Here is a 19,985-nt window from a genome sequence, read left to right on the forward strand (position 1 = left end):
ACACCATTAGCAACAAAATGACTTAGGAGAGGGAGGAGGAGGCACAAATTTTGTCCAAGGGCTCTCTTAGAGAGTTAGGGATGAATTTGGTGGCCTAGAGGTTTCCTTTTATAGTTAGTTTTCTAGGGTTATCAACTAGGAAACCCTAATCCAGTTGCTTAGTCCTTAAGAAGCCTAATAGATTCTTCTGGAAGTCCCTTGGACGATTTCTATATGGACTCTCATATAGAATTCGTCCATTGGATCCTTATGGATCCTAAGCCCAACTTTGTAACTATCTTATAATTACAGTATCGATCCCCATTATTTAATTAATCTCTTTTGACCACAAAATAAATTCTAAATTAATTCTTGATCAATATTAATTAAAAAAAAATGATTTCCCCTTTAATATATTATTCACATAATATATTAATAAATCATAATTAATCCTCTTTCTCCTTAATTCCTCCTATCAGTTGTTATGGTGAAGGCAACCCAAAAAGACCATGCGCACAATCGGGTCAAGTACATACCAAAATAGTTATGGGCTTAGACACCTAATCCAACAGAACCTTGAATGAAATAATTTCTAGAGAGGGTGGGCGATCAACAAGAGGTCTAGAGTTATGCAGAGATCATAGTCCACAGATTGGATCAGGAGTTCGAAACCCCAATTGGCGGAGAACTGGCTATACGGGAAAGGGCACCAGGACGGGCCCAAATTTATGCACAACAGACTTAGAGCGGTCTAGATACACTGAAAGCCAACGGGGCATACCAATCAGGCCGAAGGCTCAGAGAACGATTGACAGGCTGAAGGCCCGAAGAGGCAGTCCAGACATGTTGAAGGTTCTGAGAGTGGTCTAGACAGATTGAAGGCCCGGCGAGGTCGTCCTGTCTTGCTGAAGACTTTCTATGTAATCCGTTAGATCTAGCGGTCACATAGTATGGGAAGTGTTATAAGACTGTGGGGTTAGTCGTAGCATTCACAAGCGATTAGATAGTGTGGGAAGTGATGTAAGACAACGGGATGATTCGTAGCATTCACAAATTCTATCAGATCATTAAGCCAAGGTGGGCTAGTTCGTAAGTTGTGGGTAGACCACAACATGATTGGAATCAGGAAACGATAGGTCGTTGAGGACCGGGCATGATGCAAGACTACAATATTCCAGTAGCGTTCACTTTTCATATTTGATTCAATGGCGACAGGTTGTCAGACTATCATGGTCGGATAGAATAGAAGGATTGATGGGGGCATGAGTGGCGATATAGCTAGGGCAGTTATTGTTAGTCGAAGCTTCCTTCGGGAATCGCGTGGAGTGACTGTAACGCTCGTTGGTTCAGCAACCGGGAAGGAATCCGGTATTTCGGATAAATTTCTGTCAAGTATGAGTGTATTGCATGGAAATTTGGTCAGTGACTCTGTCTTCTAGTAGGAACCTCAGGTTATCAGAAGTTGAGTAGCCAATTAAGAGATAAGTGCAATGAATTCGGCAATGACTCGGTGTGGGCGATCTGTCAGGGACAAGACCATCTCGATACTTCAGATTTCAGAGTGAGTAAATGTGATCATATCGTAAGGAATTCATTTATCTTCATGTTTTAGAACCCTACGAGGGTTGGTTACAGTTGCCTTGGAAAGGCTAGGGTTATGCTTGTAGTTGTGGGTGTGTTGTCCAAGTTTTCTGCCATGTAAGGAATGATGGGAAATGATTTCGAGGACGAAATCAAATTTAAGTGGGGGAGAGTTGTAACATCCCGTTTAAAATAAGATAATTAAATAATGAACCTGGAACCCTAAGAAGTAATTATTATTATTATTATTATTATTATTATTATTATTATTATTATTATTATTATTATTATTATTATAATCCAAAACCAAATAATATTCAACTGAGAGTTGGTTTTGGGAAGCCAAATGACACGATTTGAATCTCCAGGGGTTAAAGTGTAATTTTGGGACCTAATTTGTAAATATTTTCATAAGTTAAGGGGTGTTTGGTATTGTTTGGACTTATTATTGTGTGTGTTTTTTTATTAGTGTGTGTGTGTGTTATTTGGATTGTGTTGTAATGTATTGTAATCGACCAGAATAATAATAATAAGCTTATAACCACCACCAGCCGTCGTGTTGGGTGGAGGTGTGCCTCGTTTGTGTTTGACTCGTTTGGGGATGATTAGACAGAATGGGCCCAATAAAACCCTAATGGGCTGATTCAGCAGGTACGTGACCGGTTGCGGGTCGTGCAGAGCCGTCACAAAAGTTATGCTGACTGACGACGATCAGATATTGAGTTTCAGGTGGGGGATTTTGTGTTGCAGAAGGTGTCTCCCTTGAAGGGAATTATCAAGTTTTGGAAGAGGGGCAAGCTAGGGCCTCGGTTTATAGGCCCGTTCAAGATCACTGCCCGGGTGGGCAAGGTGGCATATCGCTTGGATCTGTCGGAGGAGCTTATCCATATTCACAACACATTCCACGTGTCTCAGCTTCGAAAGTGTGTCACTAACGAGTCCGCAGTCATTTCATTGGACAACATTCAGGTGGATGAGGGCCTGAACTATGTCGAGTAGTCGGTTGTCATATTAGATAGGAAGATAAAGGGTCTCCGGAACAAGGAGGTGAAGCTGGTAAACGTGAAATGGCAGCACCGAAGAGGCTCCGAATGGACTTGGGAGCCGGAGGAAGAGATGCGGGAGCATTATCCCGATCTATTCACAATTACGGACTTCGAGGATGAATTCTAGTTCAAGTGGGGGAGAGTTGTAACACTCTAAATCAGGTATTACTTTGAAACCATTGAAGAAACCTAATTTTAGCATATTAGTCCCTTAAGTACGTTGGGCGTACTTATGAGTACGCTTAGCGTACTACACATGGTTGATCGCATAGGGGCAACACGTATGCTGGGCGTATGTGTCGGATGACCAAACCCTAATTTTCAGACATGAGGCCTATTTAAACATCCTTAAGTCCCTCAGAGGCCTCTACAACCTTAAAATGACCTTCTACTATAGAGAAAACTTGTGAGATCATTTTTTGAGCTTAGAAAGGGTGTTGGTGGCCATTTTTAGTGACATTCAAGAAGGATAAGTTGTCAAGGATGCTTGGAGTGTCATTGAGGTTCAAGAATCCGCATATAGATCACCTTGAGGAGCTTTTGGAGGTATAAAGCTTGTACCCTTACAATTTAATCACTAGATCTAGCTAGGATTTTCTAGTTTTGTACCATTTGTTGATTTTGGATCTCCTTTTGTGAGTTGAACAACTCCAGAGGATGGAAATGACAGATCTAAGGTCCTTTGGTCCGTTTGCAACATTAAAATGGAGTCTTGGTGGGTGTTTTGACCTCATGCATGGGTTAAGAACCTTAAAAGGCTCTTAATGGGGGTGTTGGGAGCATATGAGACATGCAAAGGCATAAAGTTTCCAACTTTATGCCCTAGATCGTCTTAATAAGCTTAGATCTAACCTTTGGACATAAAGGAATCGAGTATTAAGCACTTGATGGAGAAAGTGATTAATCTGTTAGTATGTTGGGCATAACCTAGCATACGTTGCGCGTAAGTCCCAGAGACCCAACACGCTGCGCGTACCAGAGTAGTACGCTAAGTGTTCGCACCATAGATGGGCTTGTATCTATTTTGGGCCTTGAATGTTGGGCCTCAATGGCTTATTGAATATGGTTATATTTTGGGGATAGTGGGCCATTTTATCTGTTATGATTGGGCTCTATTAGGCCATGAGGCCCATTAATGATTTATGAACATGGACTTTCGGCCCATTAGTAAGGAAAAGAATAGTTGGGCCTTGTGGAGGGACTTGAGGTTTGGGTTTCCCATTGAACGTGTTAAATTCTAACATTGGGTAATGTTATTGTTTAGTGCGGGTGGTTACAGACTGTCAGGAGAGCAACTTTCAGATTCGTCAAACAAAAGGTGAGTCTTCTCACCATACCAATGGGTCTAAGGCACCAAGGTCGGCCCATTTTAGGTTATGTGGATTGTTGATTGATTATGTGTTATGATAGCATGGCATTTGCATGGAAGACCACATGGGGGTTCCCATGACATTTGGTATAATACCTAGGAGGGTTTCCAGGGTTCCCTAGTATATCTGCTTGTATTGTTTGCATTATGTCTTGTTTGGTAGTGAAGATCTTGTGGGGGTTCCCAACGCAGGAAGACCTTGTGGGGTTCCCAAGGAAGGATGACCATGTGGGGGTTCCCATGACAGATAAGACCACGTGGGGGTTCCCATGGCACTAGGTCCTGGAGGGTTTCCAGGGCTTCCTTATATGTTGTAGGCATGACTTATGTAATATATGTAGCCTCTATAGCTAATATGATATGTGATATATGGACTGTGTAAGCGTGGTATGCTCTGGGAAACTCACTAAACATTAGCTTACAGGTTGTGGATTTATTTCAGGTACTTCAGATCCCAAGGGCAAGGGCAAGGCGTGATGGCGTGACTTGCATTCTCTCTCAGGCGTTTTCACGGGACACTCTGATGTTTGGAATAAAAGTTGTATTTTACTAATGTTTTGAAACAATTATAACTAGATTTCTTAATGCATGGAAATATGTTTGATTATTCAAAAAATGAAAAAAATTTCTTTGTAAAATTGGGTCGTTATAGCTTTAGGATAAGGCCCGTGTGAAGGACTTGGGCCCAATTTGGAAAATTAAGCCATAGGTGGGGCATAATAAGACCTTGATGATTATGTGATATTAGGTCATGGGAATACCAATAGTTTGGACTAGAATAATTGGATGGGCCTTAAGGTAAGACCATGTAGAGGTTTGGGCCCAATTTGGGAAATTGGGCCATGTGTTGGGCTTTGGCCCCATTACTTGACTTTTTGGCATTTGGGGTGTGAGTTGGACCTTGTGCTTAGAACCCAATTATTAATTAGGTATTGTTTGATGTTGGTAGTTCGGGAATCTGTCAACCAGCAGCTGAAGTTTTATTCGCAGGACTTCAGCAGTACCAGGTGAGTTCACCTCACTATACTAACAGGGTCGAAGGCACCAGTGTCGGCCCTTATTAGAATTGCATTCGGGTTTATTGCATGATATGTTTATTGATTTACATCCTGGTAGTTAGGACGGTTGCTATGTTAGAGATCGGTTAGATCAGTATCCTTGTTATAGGATGGTTGTTATGTTAGTGATCGGTTAGATCAGTATCCTGGTTGTAGGATGGTTTCCATGATTAGTGATCGGTTAGATCTACATGTTTACTTGTTTATATTTATGTGCACATGTTTGTTGGTTTGTGAAAGGGTTGAGGCAGGTCATGATGTGTGCAGTAGGACAAGATACCCTGGGCGGATCGGGTAGACTACAGGATCGAGCCGGGAAAATCTAGTCAGGCTGAAGGCCCAAAGAACGGTCTGGATATGCTGAAGGCCCCGAAGAGGGAGGTCCAGATGTTTCGAAGGCTCGAAGAGCGGTCTAGATAGACTGAGGACCGAGAGTCGGTCCAGTCAGACTGATAGCTCATTATGCATGTTGTTTGCTTATGTGTTTACATGATATGGTTATATCTGTATGACGTTGGTATTTTGGGGGTAACTCACTAGGCCTTTGAGCTTACATTTATCGATTATTGTATCAGGTTCTTTTGATGATCGCGGGAAGGAGAAGGCGTGATCGTGCACCTCCTTATATTTTCATGATTGATTTTGGGGATACTCTGATGTTTAAAAATAAATTATTTTGAAAGTAAATTGTAATAACTTAATGATTTTAAATGTTTTAAAAAGTTATAAATTGGCTTGAATTCTATGGGTGTTACATACAATATCACAACAATTGTATAATAGTAATCAAAGCAAACACAACCATTACATTGATAAAGTGAAATATTTACATTTGTTCGATACATATTTTGTATGACATCAAAATATATAACAAAAGTATAAAAAAACGCGACTCTAGAAGCCCCGTCTTCTCAAAACTTGCAGGTGTACCTGTCTACCGGGTCCCTAAGAATACAAGTAGTTTTGAAAGTGTATCAACATTTAAGTTGGTGAGTTCATAAGTATGTTTTTGAAATGGAAAATATTGTCTTTGTTCCTTGAAAATGTTATAATGTACTTCCAGAAAATCCAATATGTTTTAGTGAATGTAATGTAGTCTCATAAATAGATAAACCTATTTATTGTATGTTCCTTATAATTGTATGTTGTATTAGTGTACTCAGTACTGGAAAATAGTATACTGTAACTGTACTTGTATGAAAACCTTTGTATGTATGCCTGGATACCACCAGTTGCAGTGTAAAATAGTGTACTTTAGTAGTGTTTGTATGAAAACCTTTATATGTATGCCTGGATACCACCAACTGTAGTGTAAAATAGTGTACTTTAGTAGTGTTTGTATGAAAACCTTTGTATGTATGCCTGGATACCACCAGTTGTAGTGTAAAATAGTATATTGTAGTAGTGTTTGTATGAAAACCTTTGTATGCATGCCTGGATACAACCAACTGTAGTGTAAAATAGTGTACCGTAATAGTGTTTGTATGAAAACCTTTGTTTGAATGCCTGGATACCACCAACTGTAGTGTAAAGTGGTGTACTGTAGTTTTATTAAATAAAATAAAATAAAACCCTTGAAGTAGTGTTAATCCCGTAAACAAATGTTTTAGTAATATGGTTGTGAGTTTCATATAACCATGATGTCCTAAATAGTGGCATTTGCGACGTTCTTAAAGCGTCAGAATGTAATGAAGTTTGTCACCCCACTCATGTCGGCCTAACTGTAGCTAACAGTTTATGTGCGGGGTTTTCAATCCCCTATAGTTCTACACACAAAGTCACGCTCTCCCTCCAGGAGACTTTGGCTATACTTTATAGGACTTAGACATATACCCCGATGGGTACAATTGAAGTAGTGCCTCACAACCCTGTATTTACTAGTTTACATGTAGTGTTGTAGTGCTTTATTGTACTTGAAAAATATATGTATTACTTTGTAGTAGTGTACTTTATAAATGTAAAATAATTAAACTTAAATAATCATTTAGTACTGTATCCTTGAAACAATGTATTAGAGTAGTGTTTCCCAAACTATACCTATTATAGTTTTAATGTATGTTCTTGTATCGTTTCTTGTACTTAGTAAAATAGTGTAGTAGTTCACAAACTATACCAGTTATAGTTTAAATGTAATGTTCTATAATGCACTACAAACTATACCAATTATAGTTTAAATGTAATGTTCTATAATGCATTGAAAACCTTTGCAATTCAACTGTGTGTATGAAGTAGTGAAAAGTACCATTTTGCTCGACATGTTACAAAATGGTTAAAATATACATAAATATATTCTTAAAAATTGTAGTGGTAAATCAATTTAAATCAACTGCAAAAAGGTTTTGAAATCATTCGAAAGTTAACACATGAGTCCTTGTGTTTTACTTGTATTCCCCACTAAAACATTAAAAATAGTGAAAATGTAGGGGTATGAACTCACATCTTTTACGTGTTCGAGTTGAATAGCGAGACTGAAAAGATGACCCTTGGGCTAGCGGCGGTGGAATGAACAATATCCTAATATTATTTAAGCACGTAATCATATTTAAATTAGCAAAATAATGAATTAAAGTGTTAGACAAAACTTGATTTATGCATGGAATTTCTTGAAGGAATTACCGAAAATTGTATTGAAGTGTTGAGGAGGGTTTTTGGTAAAAGCTCTACCGAAATCCTTGATTTTGGTTAGGGGTGAGCAAAAACCGAACCGACTAAAGAAAAATCGACAAAACCGTAATAAACCGCAACCGAAAAACCGAAACCGATGCAAAAACCAACGGTGTAGATTTAATTTTTGCAAAAACCAAAGGTCAACGGTGCGGTGCGGTTTCTATCCTAAAAACCGGTCCACCAAAACCGAACCGCACCGCAAGCGTGTATACTAATAAATCAATCAATATATATTATATACATGCTATTTAAAATAGTTATAAACAATAATATATTTATTATATGTTTATTTTGTGTTTGTATAAGACTATATGAGGTGCAACAGAAACGTTCTATTGTTAGCCAAACGTACTAATCGATTACATGTAATAAGCTTGTAACAAATTAAATCAAAATCAACCAACCTTCAATTATTAATTAGTTTGTGAGAGTGGTCACAAGTTGTATTTTAAGCGACTTACAATTTTTGGTTATGTAATTTTATTTTGAGCTGAAAATTAATGTATTAAAAAAACAGCACAATACAAGCTTATATGCACATGGTTTTCAGTTCTTACAGTTTTAAAAAACCGCACCAAAAAACATAAAAAAAACTGCACCAAATTCTTAACACGGTTTAAAAACCGAAACCGCACCGATACAAACCGAAACCGCATTTAAAAACCGAAAAACCGAACCATTGCAAAACCGCACCCAACGGTTTTAAGAATGCAAAAACCGCACCATGCGGTTTGCGGTTCGGTTTGGTTTGAAAACCGCACCAAACCGCACCATGCTCACCCCTATTTTTGGTCCTAATTCCTCAACCGAGATCCAGGTTCTCGGTTCTAAGGTGTTCTCGGTCTTAAATGTGTTCTCGGTCCAAGGTGTTTTCAGCTAGCTTGAAGATTTGAAGATTGTTCTTGGTGTTCTTTGTGAAAATTATGAAGATTTGAAGAATTAGCAGTTAATTTCGGTTGGTGGTTTTACAACCACTTTTAGAAGCCTATAAATGAAGCATTTGAGATAGAATTTGGTGGCCAATAAACACACACACATTTTCTCTCAAAAAATCGTTCTTTATAAAAAAGGATCATGGTAAATTTCGACAGATTCAAGATATGTTCTTGAATTGGTTGTTGTATCCTTAAGACAGACTATTCCAAGGAAATTTTTGCCTTAGGACACTGCAGAAGCAGACTTCAATCTGTACAATTTCGTGATTATATTTTTTGTGTGGTCTATATTCAAATATGTTTTCTGTAAACTGATTCTTGTATATTACATATATTTGAATTTCATTTGTTTTAGTTCTATTGGTTTTGTTGATTGTATACTTCTGTCATAACTATCTCTCTCTCTCTCTCTCTCTCTATATATATATATATATATATATATATATATATATATATATATATATATATATATATATATATATATATATATATATATATATATATCATAAACCTCCACTTATAATTTTTTTAACATGATAATTTTTTTACTAAAAAATTAACAATATATTGTATATATCAAATCATAGAATAACTGCAATAACAATAACATATTAATGGTTGATTCGTTGATAGAAATGCATCTAATATCAGCAAACAAGTTAGAGTTACTCTATTTGGCTAACAAAGTGTTTAATAAGATGTTTTTAACAAGATAATCACGATTTCCATCCCATTTATATCCTAACTTGTCGTTCTAAAAAAATACTATTGGCAAATTGTCATTTTTAAATTTACTTTTCAACCACCATTATATATATATATTAATTACCAAAATTGGTTTGTGAGGCATTTTACTATTCATTTCAACTTTCTTTTTTATCCGTCCATTCTGCTATGCTGTCCTTTATTTAGTCTATGATCTTGCCACGTTACATATTTCTTTTTTTTAATTCCAAATCCAAATTTACTAAAAGCAAATCATGTTATATATTATCAAGCATTGAATATTAAAGGTAAAACAACATTCTTTTTGTTAATAGTCATTTAAATTCTGGTCATAAATTTTTTTTATATTTACACTTTTCACCTTCAATTAATTTTTATTTAACAATTTTCACCCTTATAATTTTAAAATTAAATTATTAATATTTTATACATTACGATTTACTCATTTATTATATTTTGACCATTGACATACATTTTCAATAATCCTTTTTCGAAACACACTTTTAAGTCTTATTTCCGTCCGCCTCCTATATACTAGGAATTCCGCAGCATCGCGCGGACGTTCCAAACCCTAGTTAAATATTAACAAACAATGATAAAAAAAATATATTTACTATTATTAGCATTATCATAAATAAATCTATGATGCTGATTTCTCTTATTAGATAAACATGCAATTTCTTTTATAGATCAAGATGATATGAATCTATGATACTGATCATTCGGAATTAAAATATTTTACAATGAAGTGATCAATGTTCAAATCTTACAATCTATTGATTCAAGTTTACAAGTTCTAAAATATGTCATACACAAAAGTATCTTATGAATTTAATTTATAGTCAAATATATTATTACAGCATATAATAATTTAATAGTTGTACGTTTCAAGAAGAATGATGGGGCATTTTGGTTGCTGGGATATTTTAAGAGGGCATTTGATACACTTAATACTTTTAAAGTTGGAATTTTACAGAACTAAAATTTAAATGAATAAAATTTCAAAGAGATTAGAATTTATGATTTATTTGGTTGACATAAATTGTTTGGAATTTTGATTTGTTCTTTGTTTGAGTTAATTTTATTAAATAAAAGATGAAATGTTACTGTATTGTATAAGACTTTTGTGGTATAATTTTATTAAATAAAGTTAATATAAGACTACGTGGAAAAAAAATTAGAACAAAGATATTTTATTAAGCTATTAAGGAGCTAAGCTAAACAAAAACAATTACATCAAGAAAATAAACTCTATCTATCTAATTTTTTCAAACATATTATCTTTAATTTGTTGATTTTTAAGTAAAAATCATACTTGATGTTAATTTCATTTTAATATGATATATAGTTTTAAAAATAAAGGACAATAAATTTATTATATGATTGTAATGTTTATTTGATTATGTTGACTTCAGTGTCTTTAATAGATTATATATATATATATGAGTAAATTACACGAATGATCCCTATGGTTTGGGGTACTTTGCGCGTTTGGTCCCTAACTTATTTTTTTAACTCGGAAGGTCCCTATTATTTGTTTTTGTTACACACTTGGTCCCTAATGTTTGTTTTTGTTATGCGTTTGGTCCCTGTCTTACCTAAAACGACCATTATTTAAATATGAAAAAATGGTGGGGTAGGTAAGGTAAGGTGAGAGGTGGAGTTGGGGGTGTGTTTATTTAAAAAAATCAAGGGCAAAATAGTCTTTTTAGGTAAGACAGAGACCAAGCGCGTAACAAAAACAAACAGTAGGGACCTTCCAAGTTAAAAAAATAAGTTAGGGACCAAACGCATAAATTACCCTAAACCATAAGGACCATTCGTGTAATTTACTCTATATATATATAATTTTTTATTTTACATATAAAATAAAATAAATGGCCTAGTCAAAAATAATTAATAATTAGATTTGTATTACTATTAAGAGGGAAACAAATTATTATTAAAAAAGGGGATAAAATATATAAATAAAATAGACGATCAAATGGTTAGGAAAAAATAAATGGTTGGCTAAAGCTTCAAAGATGATATACTAAAATGATAATGATTGTATCAAAGTATTTTAAATAGTAAAAAAACTATAAAAATAACTTCTATAAGAGCCTTTACACTATTTTGACAATTTTAATAACCGTCACCAAATTATATATAGAAAAATTAAATTAAATTTCATTTATTTTCTATCAATAAAACACACAACACATTTCTGTTTTTCTTTTTGTTCCTTTTTTCTTTTTAATTTGATTATCTTCAAAAGCAATTTTGAACCACATATTTTTCTGAGTGTTGTATATTTCGTTAAAGTATATAATATCTTTTTTTGGAAAGAACCCAAGTCCTCGACAGAAAAGTATATAATATCTTATTGAACCAAATATATGAATAACCAACTAACTTATAATTATTAATTATCCCACCACTAGAAACAATCGACATATCATCAATTGACATCATAACCGATTAATATACATAAAGACGAGAGATAGCAAAAAAAATAAATAAAAAGATAGGACATGCTAAGTCGAAATAAACTCCATACAAAAATTCATCTCATATGCAAAATGTCTCGAATAATGATAATAATAATAAAAAATATTAAAGAGATCAATATATATTTTTTTCTTTTGTTAAGATTGAAGGTAAGTCTCGTATGAGGCATAAGGTGGAATTAGAAATAGCTAGAAGTAAATTATATTTGAGCGTTAAAAAAATAATAAAAAATCATAGATGAAAACATTATTATTACTTAATTGTTTCAAATCAACCGTTATGAAAAAAAGAACAAAATTTATAAGAAAAGTTACAAATAAAAATGTTATATTCAAAAGTTGTATTAAGATTACAGATAAAATATTACTATCATTGTGTGCTGTGTTAATGAAGGAAGGTAAAGTATGGGGGTTTTAAGGAAGTCAAATAAGGAATGTGGAATGTGGAATGTGGATGTATGTATTTTAGTTACAGTGAGTGGAGATACAGCAAGGATCCATCAACGAACACCGTCCAATTGAAAATAACACTCTTTCTTCCCTTTCTTTCTTTATGCCCTAAAAATGTAAAAGCTGCTGATTATGATTCGCAATATCCCCCATTGGACTCAATTTATATACGTCGGTAATATTCTCATTTTCAGTAAAACTTCAATTCACATTTCGATTCTTCAACCCACTTGATCCTATTATTATATCCCCACTTCATGATCTGCTGTTTTTCACACTTCTTTGATATCTTCACTCAACACCGGTCGTCAAATCAGAATCAGTCCCTGTGTTGTACCTCTCTATTAATTGCTCCGGTGCCGGCTCCGTTGAGGTCTGGTCTGGAGTGAGATGAGAGTGTGAGCTGCTTTCCATTATAAAAGTATAAACACACTCTCTTTTGTATTTGACAATCGGAAAGCCCACAGAAAGTCGGTTTTTTGTATTTTTCTGTTAGGGTTTTGATCAATTTAAATCTTTTAAATTCAGAATTCTCTCTCTTCCTCTCTCTCTTGTGTTTGTTTGTGTCTGCCTGTCTATATAGAGATAATCACGCAGAGGAGAGGAAGAATACAAACAAGCTGAGAGGAGAGAGAGATTTGAAGGTTTTGTTGTTCATAGAGGATGAGGGTGTTGTTTGTCTTCATTTGCTAATTTCCTGCTATTGCTTTGGTCTCTTTCTTTACAAAACCCCCATCTGTAAGAATCAGCGCCACATGGTAAAATGCTCTTGCCACGATTTGAAAGCTATCTCACTATTAAACTACTCACTGTATCATCGTTTTGATTCCAATTGCAATTTCAATTGATGATTCCTACGAAACTCATGGGTTCTGACAAGGATTTGAAGGTCTTAGAGAACAGTGCAACCGTGTTCAATTTGGCGTTGGTGGTTTTATCTCTTCTGATTGTATTGGTGAGGAAGATTGCGGTTTATACTTGGCACACTAGAGTTACAAAGGAGGAAGCTGATGAGATTGGGAGTAGGGTTTCTGCAGTAGAAACTCAATTTCTCAATGTCGAAATCGGTAAAGTTTATAAAGCATCAGTCTGTTGTTGCTTTTATGTTCTCCTTCTACAGGCTGTGGTTTTATGTTATGATGGTGTTTGTTTAATTACAAAATCTGCACAAGGGGAAAAGGGTGTGAGCTTGGAACCTCTGTTCTTGCCCGCATCACAGTTTTTCGCTTGGTTCGTTTTGAGTTTTTCAACACTTAGTTGTAAGGTTAAGAGCCTTGAAAGACTTCCATTACTTATAAGGGTATGGTGGGTTACCTCTTTTATGATCAGTTTACTTACCCTTTATCTTGATGGGAAAGAATTTGCAATTGAAGGGCTTGAACGCTTGAAAAACTCCCATCTTCTAGCTAATCTTGCAGCAAGCCCAGCTTTGGGATTCCTGTTTCTTCTTGGTCTGAGAGGCGCTACTGGCATACACATCATTAGAGGTTCGGGTCTTCAAGAACCATTGCTGGTTGAAGAAGATGCAGGGTGTCTGAAAGTGACACCATATAGTGAGGCTGGTATCTTCAGTTTAGCCACATTATCATGGCTAAATAATCTTCTTTCGATTGGTGTAAAGAGGCCACTCGAGCTTAGAGACATCCCACTTCTTGCTCCTGAAGATCGCTCTAAGTTCAATTACAAGATCTTGAACATAAATTGGGAACGTTTAAAGGCTGAAAATCAAGCTTCATTAGCTTGGGCTCTTCTTCGATCATTCTGGAAAGAAGCTGCCAAGAACGCGATTTTTGCAGGGTTATACACACTTGTCTCATACGTAGGCCCTTATATGATATCCGATTTTGTTGATTACTTGGGTGGAATTGAGCATTACCCTCACGAAGGGTATATCCTTGCTGGTGTCTTCTTTGTAGCAAAACTGATTGAAACTTTAACCACACGCCAGTGGTACCTTGGTGTTGATATTTTGGGAATGCATGTGAGATCAGCTCTCACAGCCATGGTTTACAGAAAGGGACTCAGGCTTTCAAGTTCAGCTAGGCAAAGTCACACCAGTGGTGAAATCGTAAATTACATGGCTGTTGATGTACAAAGGGTAGGTGATTATGCGTGGTATCTCCATGACATATGGATGTTACCAATGCAGATCATTCTTGCCCTTGCAATTCTTTACAAGAGTGTTGGTATTGCCTGTATTGCAACCTTAATTGCAACCATCTTATCTATAGTTATAACCATCCCTCTAGCACAAGTCCAAGAGCTCTACCAAGATAAATTAATGGCTGCAAAAGATGACAGAATGAGGAAAACATCCGAATGCCTTAGAAACATGAGGATTCTGAAATCACAAGCATGGGAAGATAGGTATAAGGTGAGGCTGGAAGAAATGCGAAGTGTTGAGTTTAAGTGGCTCAAGAAGGCTTTATATTCTCAGGCTTTTATCACTTTCTTTTTCTGGAGCTCACCTATCTTTGTAGCTGCGGTTACTTTTGGAACATCAATCTTGATTGGTGGACAGCTTACAGCTGGTGGTGTTCTTTCAGCTTTAGCCACATTCCGGATTCTTCAAGAACCTCTTAGAAATTTCCCTGATTTGGTTTCCATGATGGCTCAGACGAAAGTCTCGCTTGATAGAATCACAGGGTTTTTACAGGAGGAAGAGTTACAAGAAGATGCAACAATTGTATTGCAACGAGGCATGTCAAATGTGGCAATAGAAATCAAGGATGGTGAATTCCAGTGGGACTCATCTTCTCCAAGGCCCACATTGTCTGGTATTCAGATGAAGGTGGAGAGAGGGATGCGTGTGGCGGTTTGTGGCAGTGTTGGGTCTGGGAAATCAAGCTTTCTTTCTTGTATTCTTGGTGAAATCCCAAAAACAACCGGTGAAGTAAGTCCCTCCCAACTTTGTATATTCTTAAAGTTGAAGTATTTTTTGCATTCGTATTAATATTAACATCTTTCTTTGTGGTTTTTTCTGTTTTGATTCAGGTTAGAATATGTGGATCTGCAGCTTATGTATCTCAGTCAGCATGGATACAATCAGGAAATATAGAAGAAAATGTGTTATTTGGTAATCCAATGGATAAGGTCAAGTACAAGAGGGTACTTCATGCGTGTTCATTGAAAAAAGATTTGGAGCTTTTCTCACATGGAGATCAAACCATCATTGGTGATCGAGGTATAAACTTGAGTGGTGGTCAGAAACAAAGGGTGCAGCTAGCAAGGGCGCTTTATCAAGATGCTGACATTTATCTACTTGATGATCCATTCAGTGCTGTTGATGCACACACGGGTTCAGAACTTTTCAAGGTTTGAATCATTAAAAAGAGTATCAACAGTCTATATGTTGTTATTCAAAGTTTTGAGAGTGATCTAACACTGGAATTTGGTTTTCCAGGAGTACATACTGACAGCATTAGCTACTAAAACAGTAGTTTTTGTGACTCACCAAATTGAATTTCTGCCAGCTGCTGACTTGATTCTGGTAAAACCTTCTTCTTTTTCTATCTTTAATGCATTTGGTAACTATGCATGTGGATCTTGAGGGTTAAGAAATGTAGATGAAAATGGCTAACCCTAGTCACCTTTATACAAATGTTTCCCCTTGCATTTTTCACCTTAGGGTTTGTTTCTGCAACTCAAAACCATGAACGTTCAATCAAAGAGGAATAAACTATATAGCGTTAACTGTTTTCATGGGGTGAAATGCATAATACTTGTTTGTAATATTCTTGGTTACATCATAAATATTCAGGCTAATCTTTTGTTTGAATGATGATTTGATTTTGATGGTATACATTTGCAGGTTCTTAAAGAAGGTCAAATCATTCAGGCTGGAAAATACGATGAACTTCTGCAAGCAGGAACCGATTTTAACACATTGGTTTCAGCCCACCAGGAAGCAATTGAAGCTATGGATATCTACAATCACTCAGACGATGAGTCAGATGATAACCATGGTTTGATTAAGAACTGTGAGTCAGTTGTAAGCAGCATAGACACTACTACAGCAATGGTTCCAAACGAAAGCACATCCGCTTCAGACAAAAAAGCCATCAAAGAAAAAAAGAAAGCAAAACGTTCACGAAAAAAACAACTGGTTCAAGAAGAGGAAAGAGAACGAGGGAAAATCAGCATGAAAATTTACCTCTCGTATATGGCTGCAGCCTACAAAGGCTTATTAATCCCACTTATCATCATTGCGCAAACTCTATTTCAAGTCCTTCAGATTGCTAGTAACTGGTGGATGGCTTGGGCTAATCCCCAAACAGAAGGGGACACAGCTAGGGTTAGTAATTTGGTCCTTATCGCGGTTTATATGGCCCTTGCTTTTGGGAGCTCCTGGTTCATATTTGTTAGGGCTGTTTTAGTAGCTACATTCGGTCTAGCTGCTGCACAGAAACTGTTTATGAAAATGCTTACGAATGTGTTCAGGGCACCCATGTCATTCTTTGACTCAACTCCAGCTGGACGTATACTAAATCGGGTACAAATGAATCATGATTTATCGATTTAATTTTCGGTTTTCTTTCATTGGTTAATAATGTTTTATGTAATTTTCAGGTGTCTGTTGATCAAAGCGTTGTGGATCTTGACATTCCCTTCAGACTTGGTGGATTTGCTTCAACAACAATCCAGCTTCTTGGTATAGTCGGGGTGATGACTCAGGTGACATGGCAAGTGTTGCTTCTAATTGTCCCAATGGCAATTGCTTGCTTATGGATGCAGAAGTATTACATGGCTTCATCGAGGGAGTTGGTGAGGATTGTTAGCATACAGAAATCTCCAATTATTAATCTTTTTGGAGAATCGATTGCTGGAGCAGCCACAATTCGGGGTTTTGGACAAGAAAAAAGGTTCATGAAGAGGAATCTTTATCTTCTTGACTGCTTTGCTCGCCCCTTCTTCTGTAGTATTGCAGCTATTGAATGGCTTTGCTTACGCATGGAGTTGATTTCAACATTTGTATTTGCTTTCTGTCTTGTTTTGTTAGTCAGTTTTCCACGTAAAGCTATAGATCCCAGTAAGTTCTTCCTTCCATTTCCATAATTCTTGTTGTGTTTGATCATTGATGTGCAAGTGCAACTTGTTCTTATTTCATGTTTACTTGTTAATCAGGTATGGCTGGGTTGGCTGTGACTTATGGGCTTCAATTGAATGCACGTTTATCAAGGTGGATACTTAGCTTTTGCAAGCTTGAAAACAAGATTATTTCCATTGAAAGGATTCATCAATATTGCCACATTCCAAGTGAAGCTCCCCCAATCATTGAAGGAAACCGTCCCCCGCCCTCATGGCCTGTCGAAGGAAAAATTGAAATCATAGATTTGAAGGTATTTTTTTTACAGTTATTGGCATGCTAAATAAATAGAAAAAAACGAACTTTTTTTTTTATTTTTTATTTTGATATGGTTTTAAAGGGTAATTTTGTAATTTTTAGGTCCGTTACAAGGAGAGTTTGCCAGTGGTGCTGCGGGGAGTGACATGCGAATTCCCGGGAGGGAAAAAGATCGGGATCGTTGGACGTACGGGAAGCGGTAAATCAACTTTGATTCAGGCGCTATTTCGACTGATTGAACCAGAAAGCGGGAGAATTATTATCGATAATATTGATATTTCCACTATTGGCCTTCATGATCTACGAGGCAGACTTAGTATCATACCACAAGATCCTACCTTGTTTGAAGGCACCATTAGGGGTAACCTTGATCCCCTTGAAGAACACACAGATCAAGAAGTTTGGGAGGTTAGATATATATCATAGATATCTACTTTCACCTTCAAGTTGAACATGTTAATTTAGTTGTTTGTAATGGCATCATGTAATATTTTTATTATTTTGTTATATGAACAGGCACTTGATAAATCTCAACTTGGAGATACGGTTCGTGAGAAGGAGCAAAAGCTTGATGCACCAGGTATTTATTTATTTTGTACCAAAAAAAAAATAAAAAATAAAAGGAGGAATGTTTGGTAATTGGTATGTGGTGATGAAATTGTTGCAGTTCTTGAAAATGGTGATAATTGGAGTGTGGGTCAGAGACAGCTTGTGTCACTGGGGAGGGCTTTGCTAAAACAGGCACGCATCCTGGTGCTTGATGAAGCAACTGCTTCTGTGGATTCAGCAACTGATAATTTAATACAGAAAATCATCCGAATGGAATTTAAAGACTGTACTGTTTGTACAATTGCTCATCGCATCCCCACTGTAATCGATAGTGATCTTGTCCTTGTTCTTAGCGATGGTATGTTCATTTCCATTTCCATCATGCGTTTTTCTGTCTTTTATGCTTTTAAAAAAGTTGCTTTTTTTAAAATGTTGATGTAAGATTTTGTAATTGATATTGGTTTTTCCTTTTTTATAGGGCAAGTTGCAGAGTTTGATTCGCCAATCCGGCTATTAGAAGATAAATCATCAATGTTTTATAAGTTGGTAACAGAATACTCATCTAGATCAAATGGTATCCCAGACTATTCATAATCATACAAATGTCAACTTGGAAAGGAATATACACACCCTTTGACACAAATCAAATGGGGGACCATGGACCATGGCACGTGCACGGGCCCACCTCAAGCTTATGTTGACCAAAGTCAAATCAATGAGGTACCCCGTGCCCGTGCCAAAATGGTACATTCTAAAGAGCCGAGTCTATGAATCTTGTGAGTGATTCGCATGTTGTTGACATAATTTTGTAACATAAAATAAACCTGGACTAGAAACAAAGTTGGAATTTTTTTCGGTAATAATAATTAGTGAAAAGAAGCATTTAGCAACGATCTATTTTTGTTATATTACTAATGATTTTGCTGACCTTTTGACTTTTAAGTCCAAAATCTAATTTAAGGGATATTCATATGCCTTTAAACTTAATAGAACCTGTAACAGCAATTGGGTAGGGTTTGTTAGAATTTGGAAATGCCAATAGTCAAGACTTCATTTGAATAGTAGCATGGTCATAGTACATAAGGATGAGGTTTTACAAAGCAAACAACATTGGACTTGCAATGTGGTGTTGATTTGGGTCATGGAAATTTCTGGCATCTCTTGTTCATTATAATTTTGCATAATTATTTAATATATTTTAGAGTAGTTTCTTCATTCATGTTCGTATATTTGGTATTTTATAGAAAGATGCTCCATTTTTTTTGGTGGGTTTGGGAACATATTCAAAACATAATTCATGGTGGATGGAAAAAAAAATACTTAAGTTAGAGAATTGATGGAAAGAAATTTTAGATTTCATCAATCATGATAGTTAATGTTAATAACCTGTGTCGACATAAAAACTTGTCACGTTTAACAATACATGTTGCTATGGAAATTGATTATTTTCTTATTCTTATTAACGTCACTTTTTGTAAAAGGTTGTTAAAGATACTTGGTTTTGTTTTTTAAGATAATTAATTTTAATAACCCTGTGTCGACATGAAAACTTGTCACGTTTAACAATACATGTTGCTATAGAAATTGATTATTTTCTTAAAACGTCACTTTTTGTAAAAGGTTGTTAAAGAAACTTGGTTTTATTTTATAAGATAATTAATTTTAATAACCCTGTGTCGACATAAAAACTTGTCACGTTTAACAATACATTTTGCTATGGAAATTGATTATTTTCTTAAAAACGTCAATTTTTGTAAAAGGTTATTAAAGAAACTTGGTTTTATTTTTTAAG

General features: G+C 35.8%; 1 protein-coding gene across 1 annotated transcript; it reads left to right on the forward strand.

The window, feature by feature from the left end:
* The first annotated feature begins 12,308 nt into the window (after positions 1-12,308).
* ABCC5 (multidrug resistance-associated protein 5) lies at positions 12,309-19,083 on the forward strand. Its single transcript, XM_078997034.1, has 10 exons — positions 12,309-15,193; positions 15,295-15,615; positions 15,704-15,790; positions 16,112-16,792; positions 16,870-17,329; positions 17,425-17,639; positions 17,747-18,052; positions 18,161-18,224; positions 18,312-18,551; positions 18,672-19,083. The coding sequence occupies exons 1-10, from the start codon at positions 13,148-13,150 to the stop codon at positions 18,785-18,787; spliced, it is 4,536 nt and encodes a 1,511-aa protein (XP_078853160.1). The 5' UTR covers positions 12,309-13,147; the 3' UTR covers positions 18,788-19,083.
* The last annotated feature ends 902 nt before the right edge of the window (positions 19,084-19,985 follow it).

This window comes from Lactuca saligna, chromosome 5 (genome assembly GCF_052625555.1).
Source record: "Lactuca saligna cultivar CGN05327 chromosome 5, ASM5262555v1, whole genome shotgun sequence".
Taxonomy (NCBI): Eukaryota; Viridiplantae; Streptophyta; class Magnoliopsida; order Asterales; family Asteraceae; genus Lactuca; species Lactuca saligna.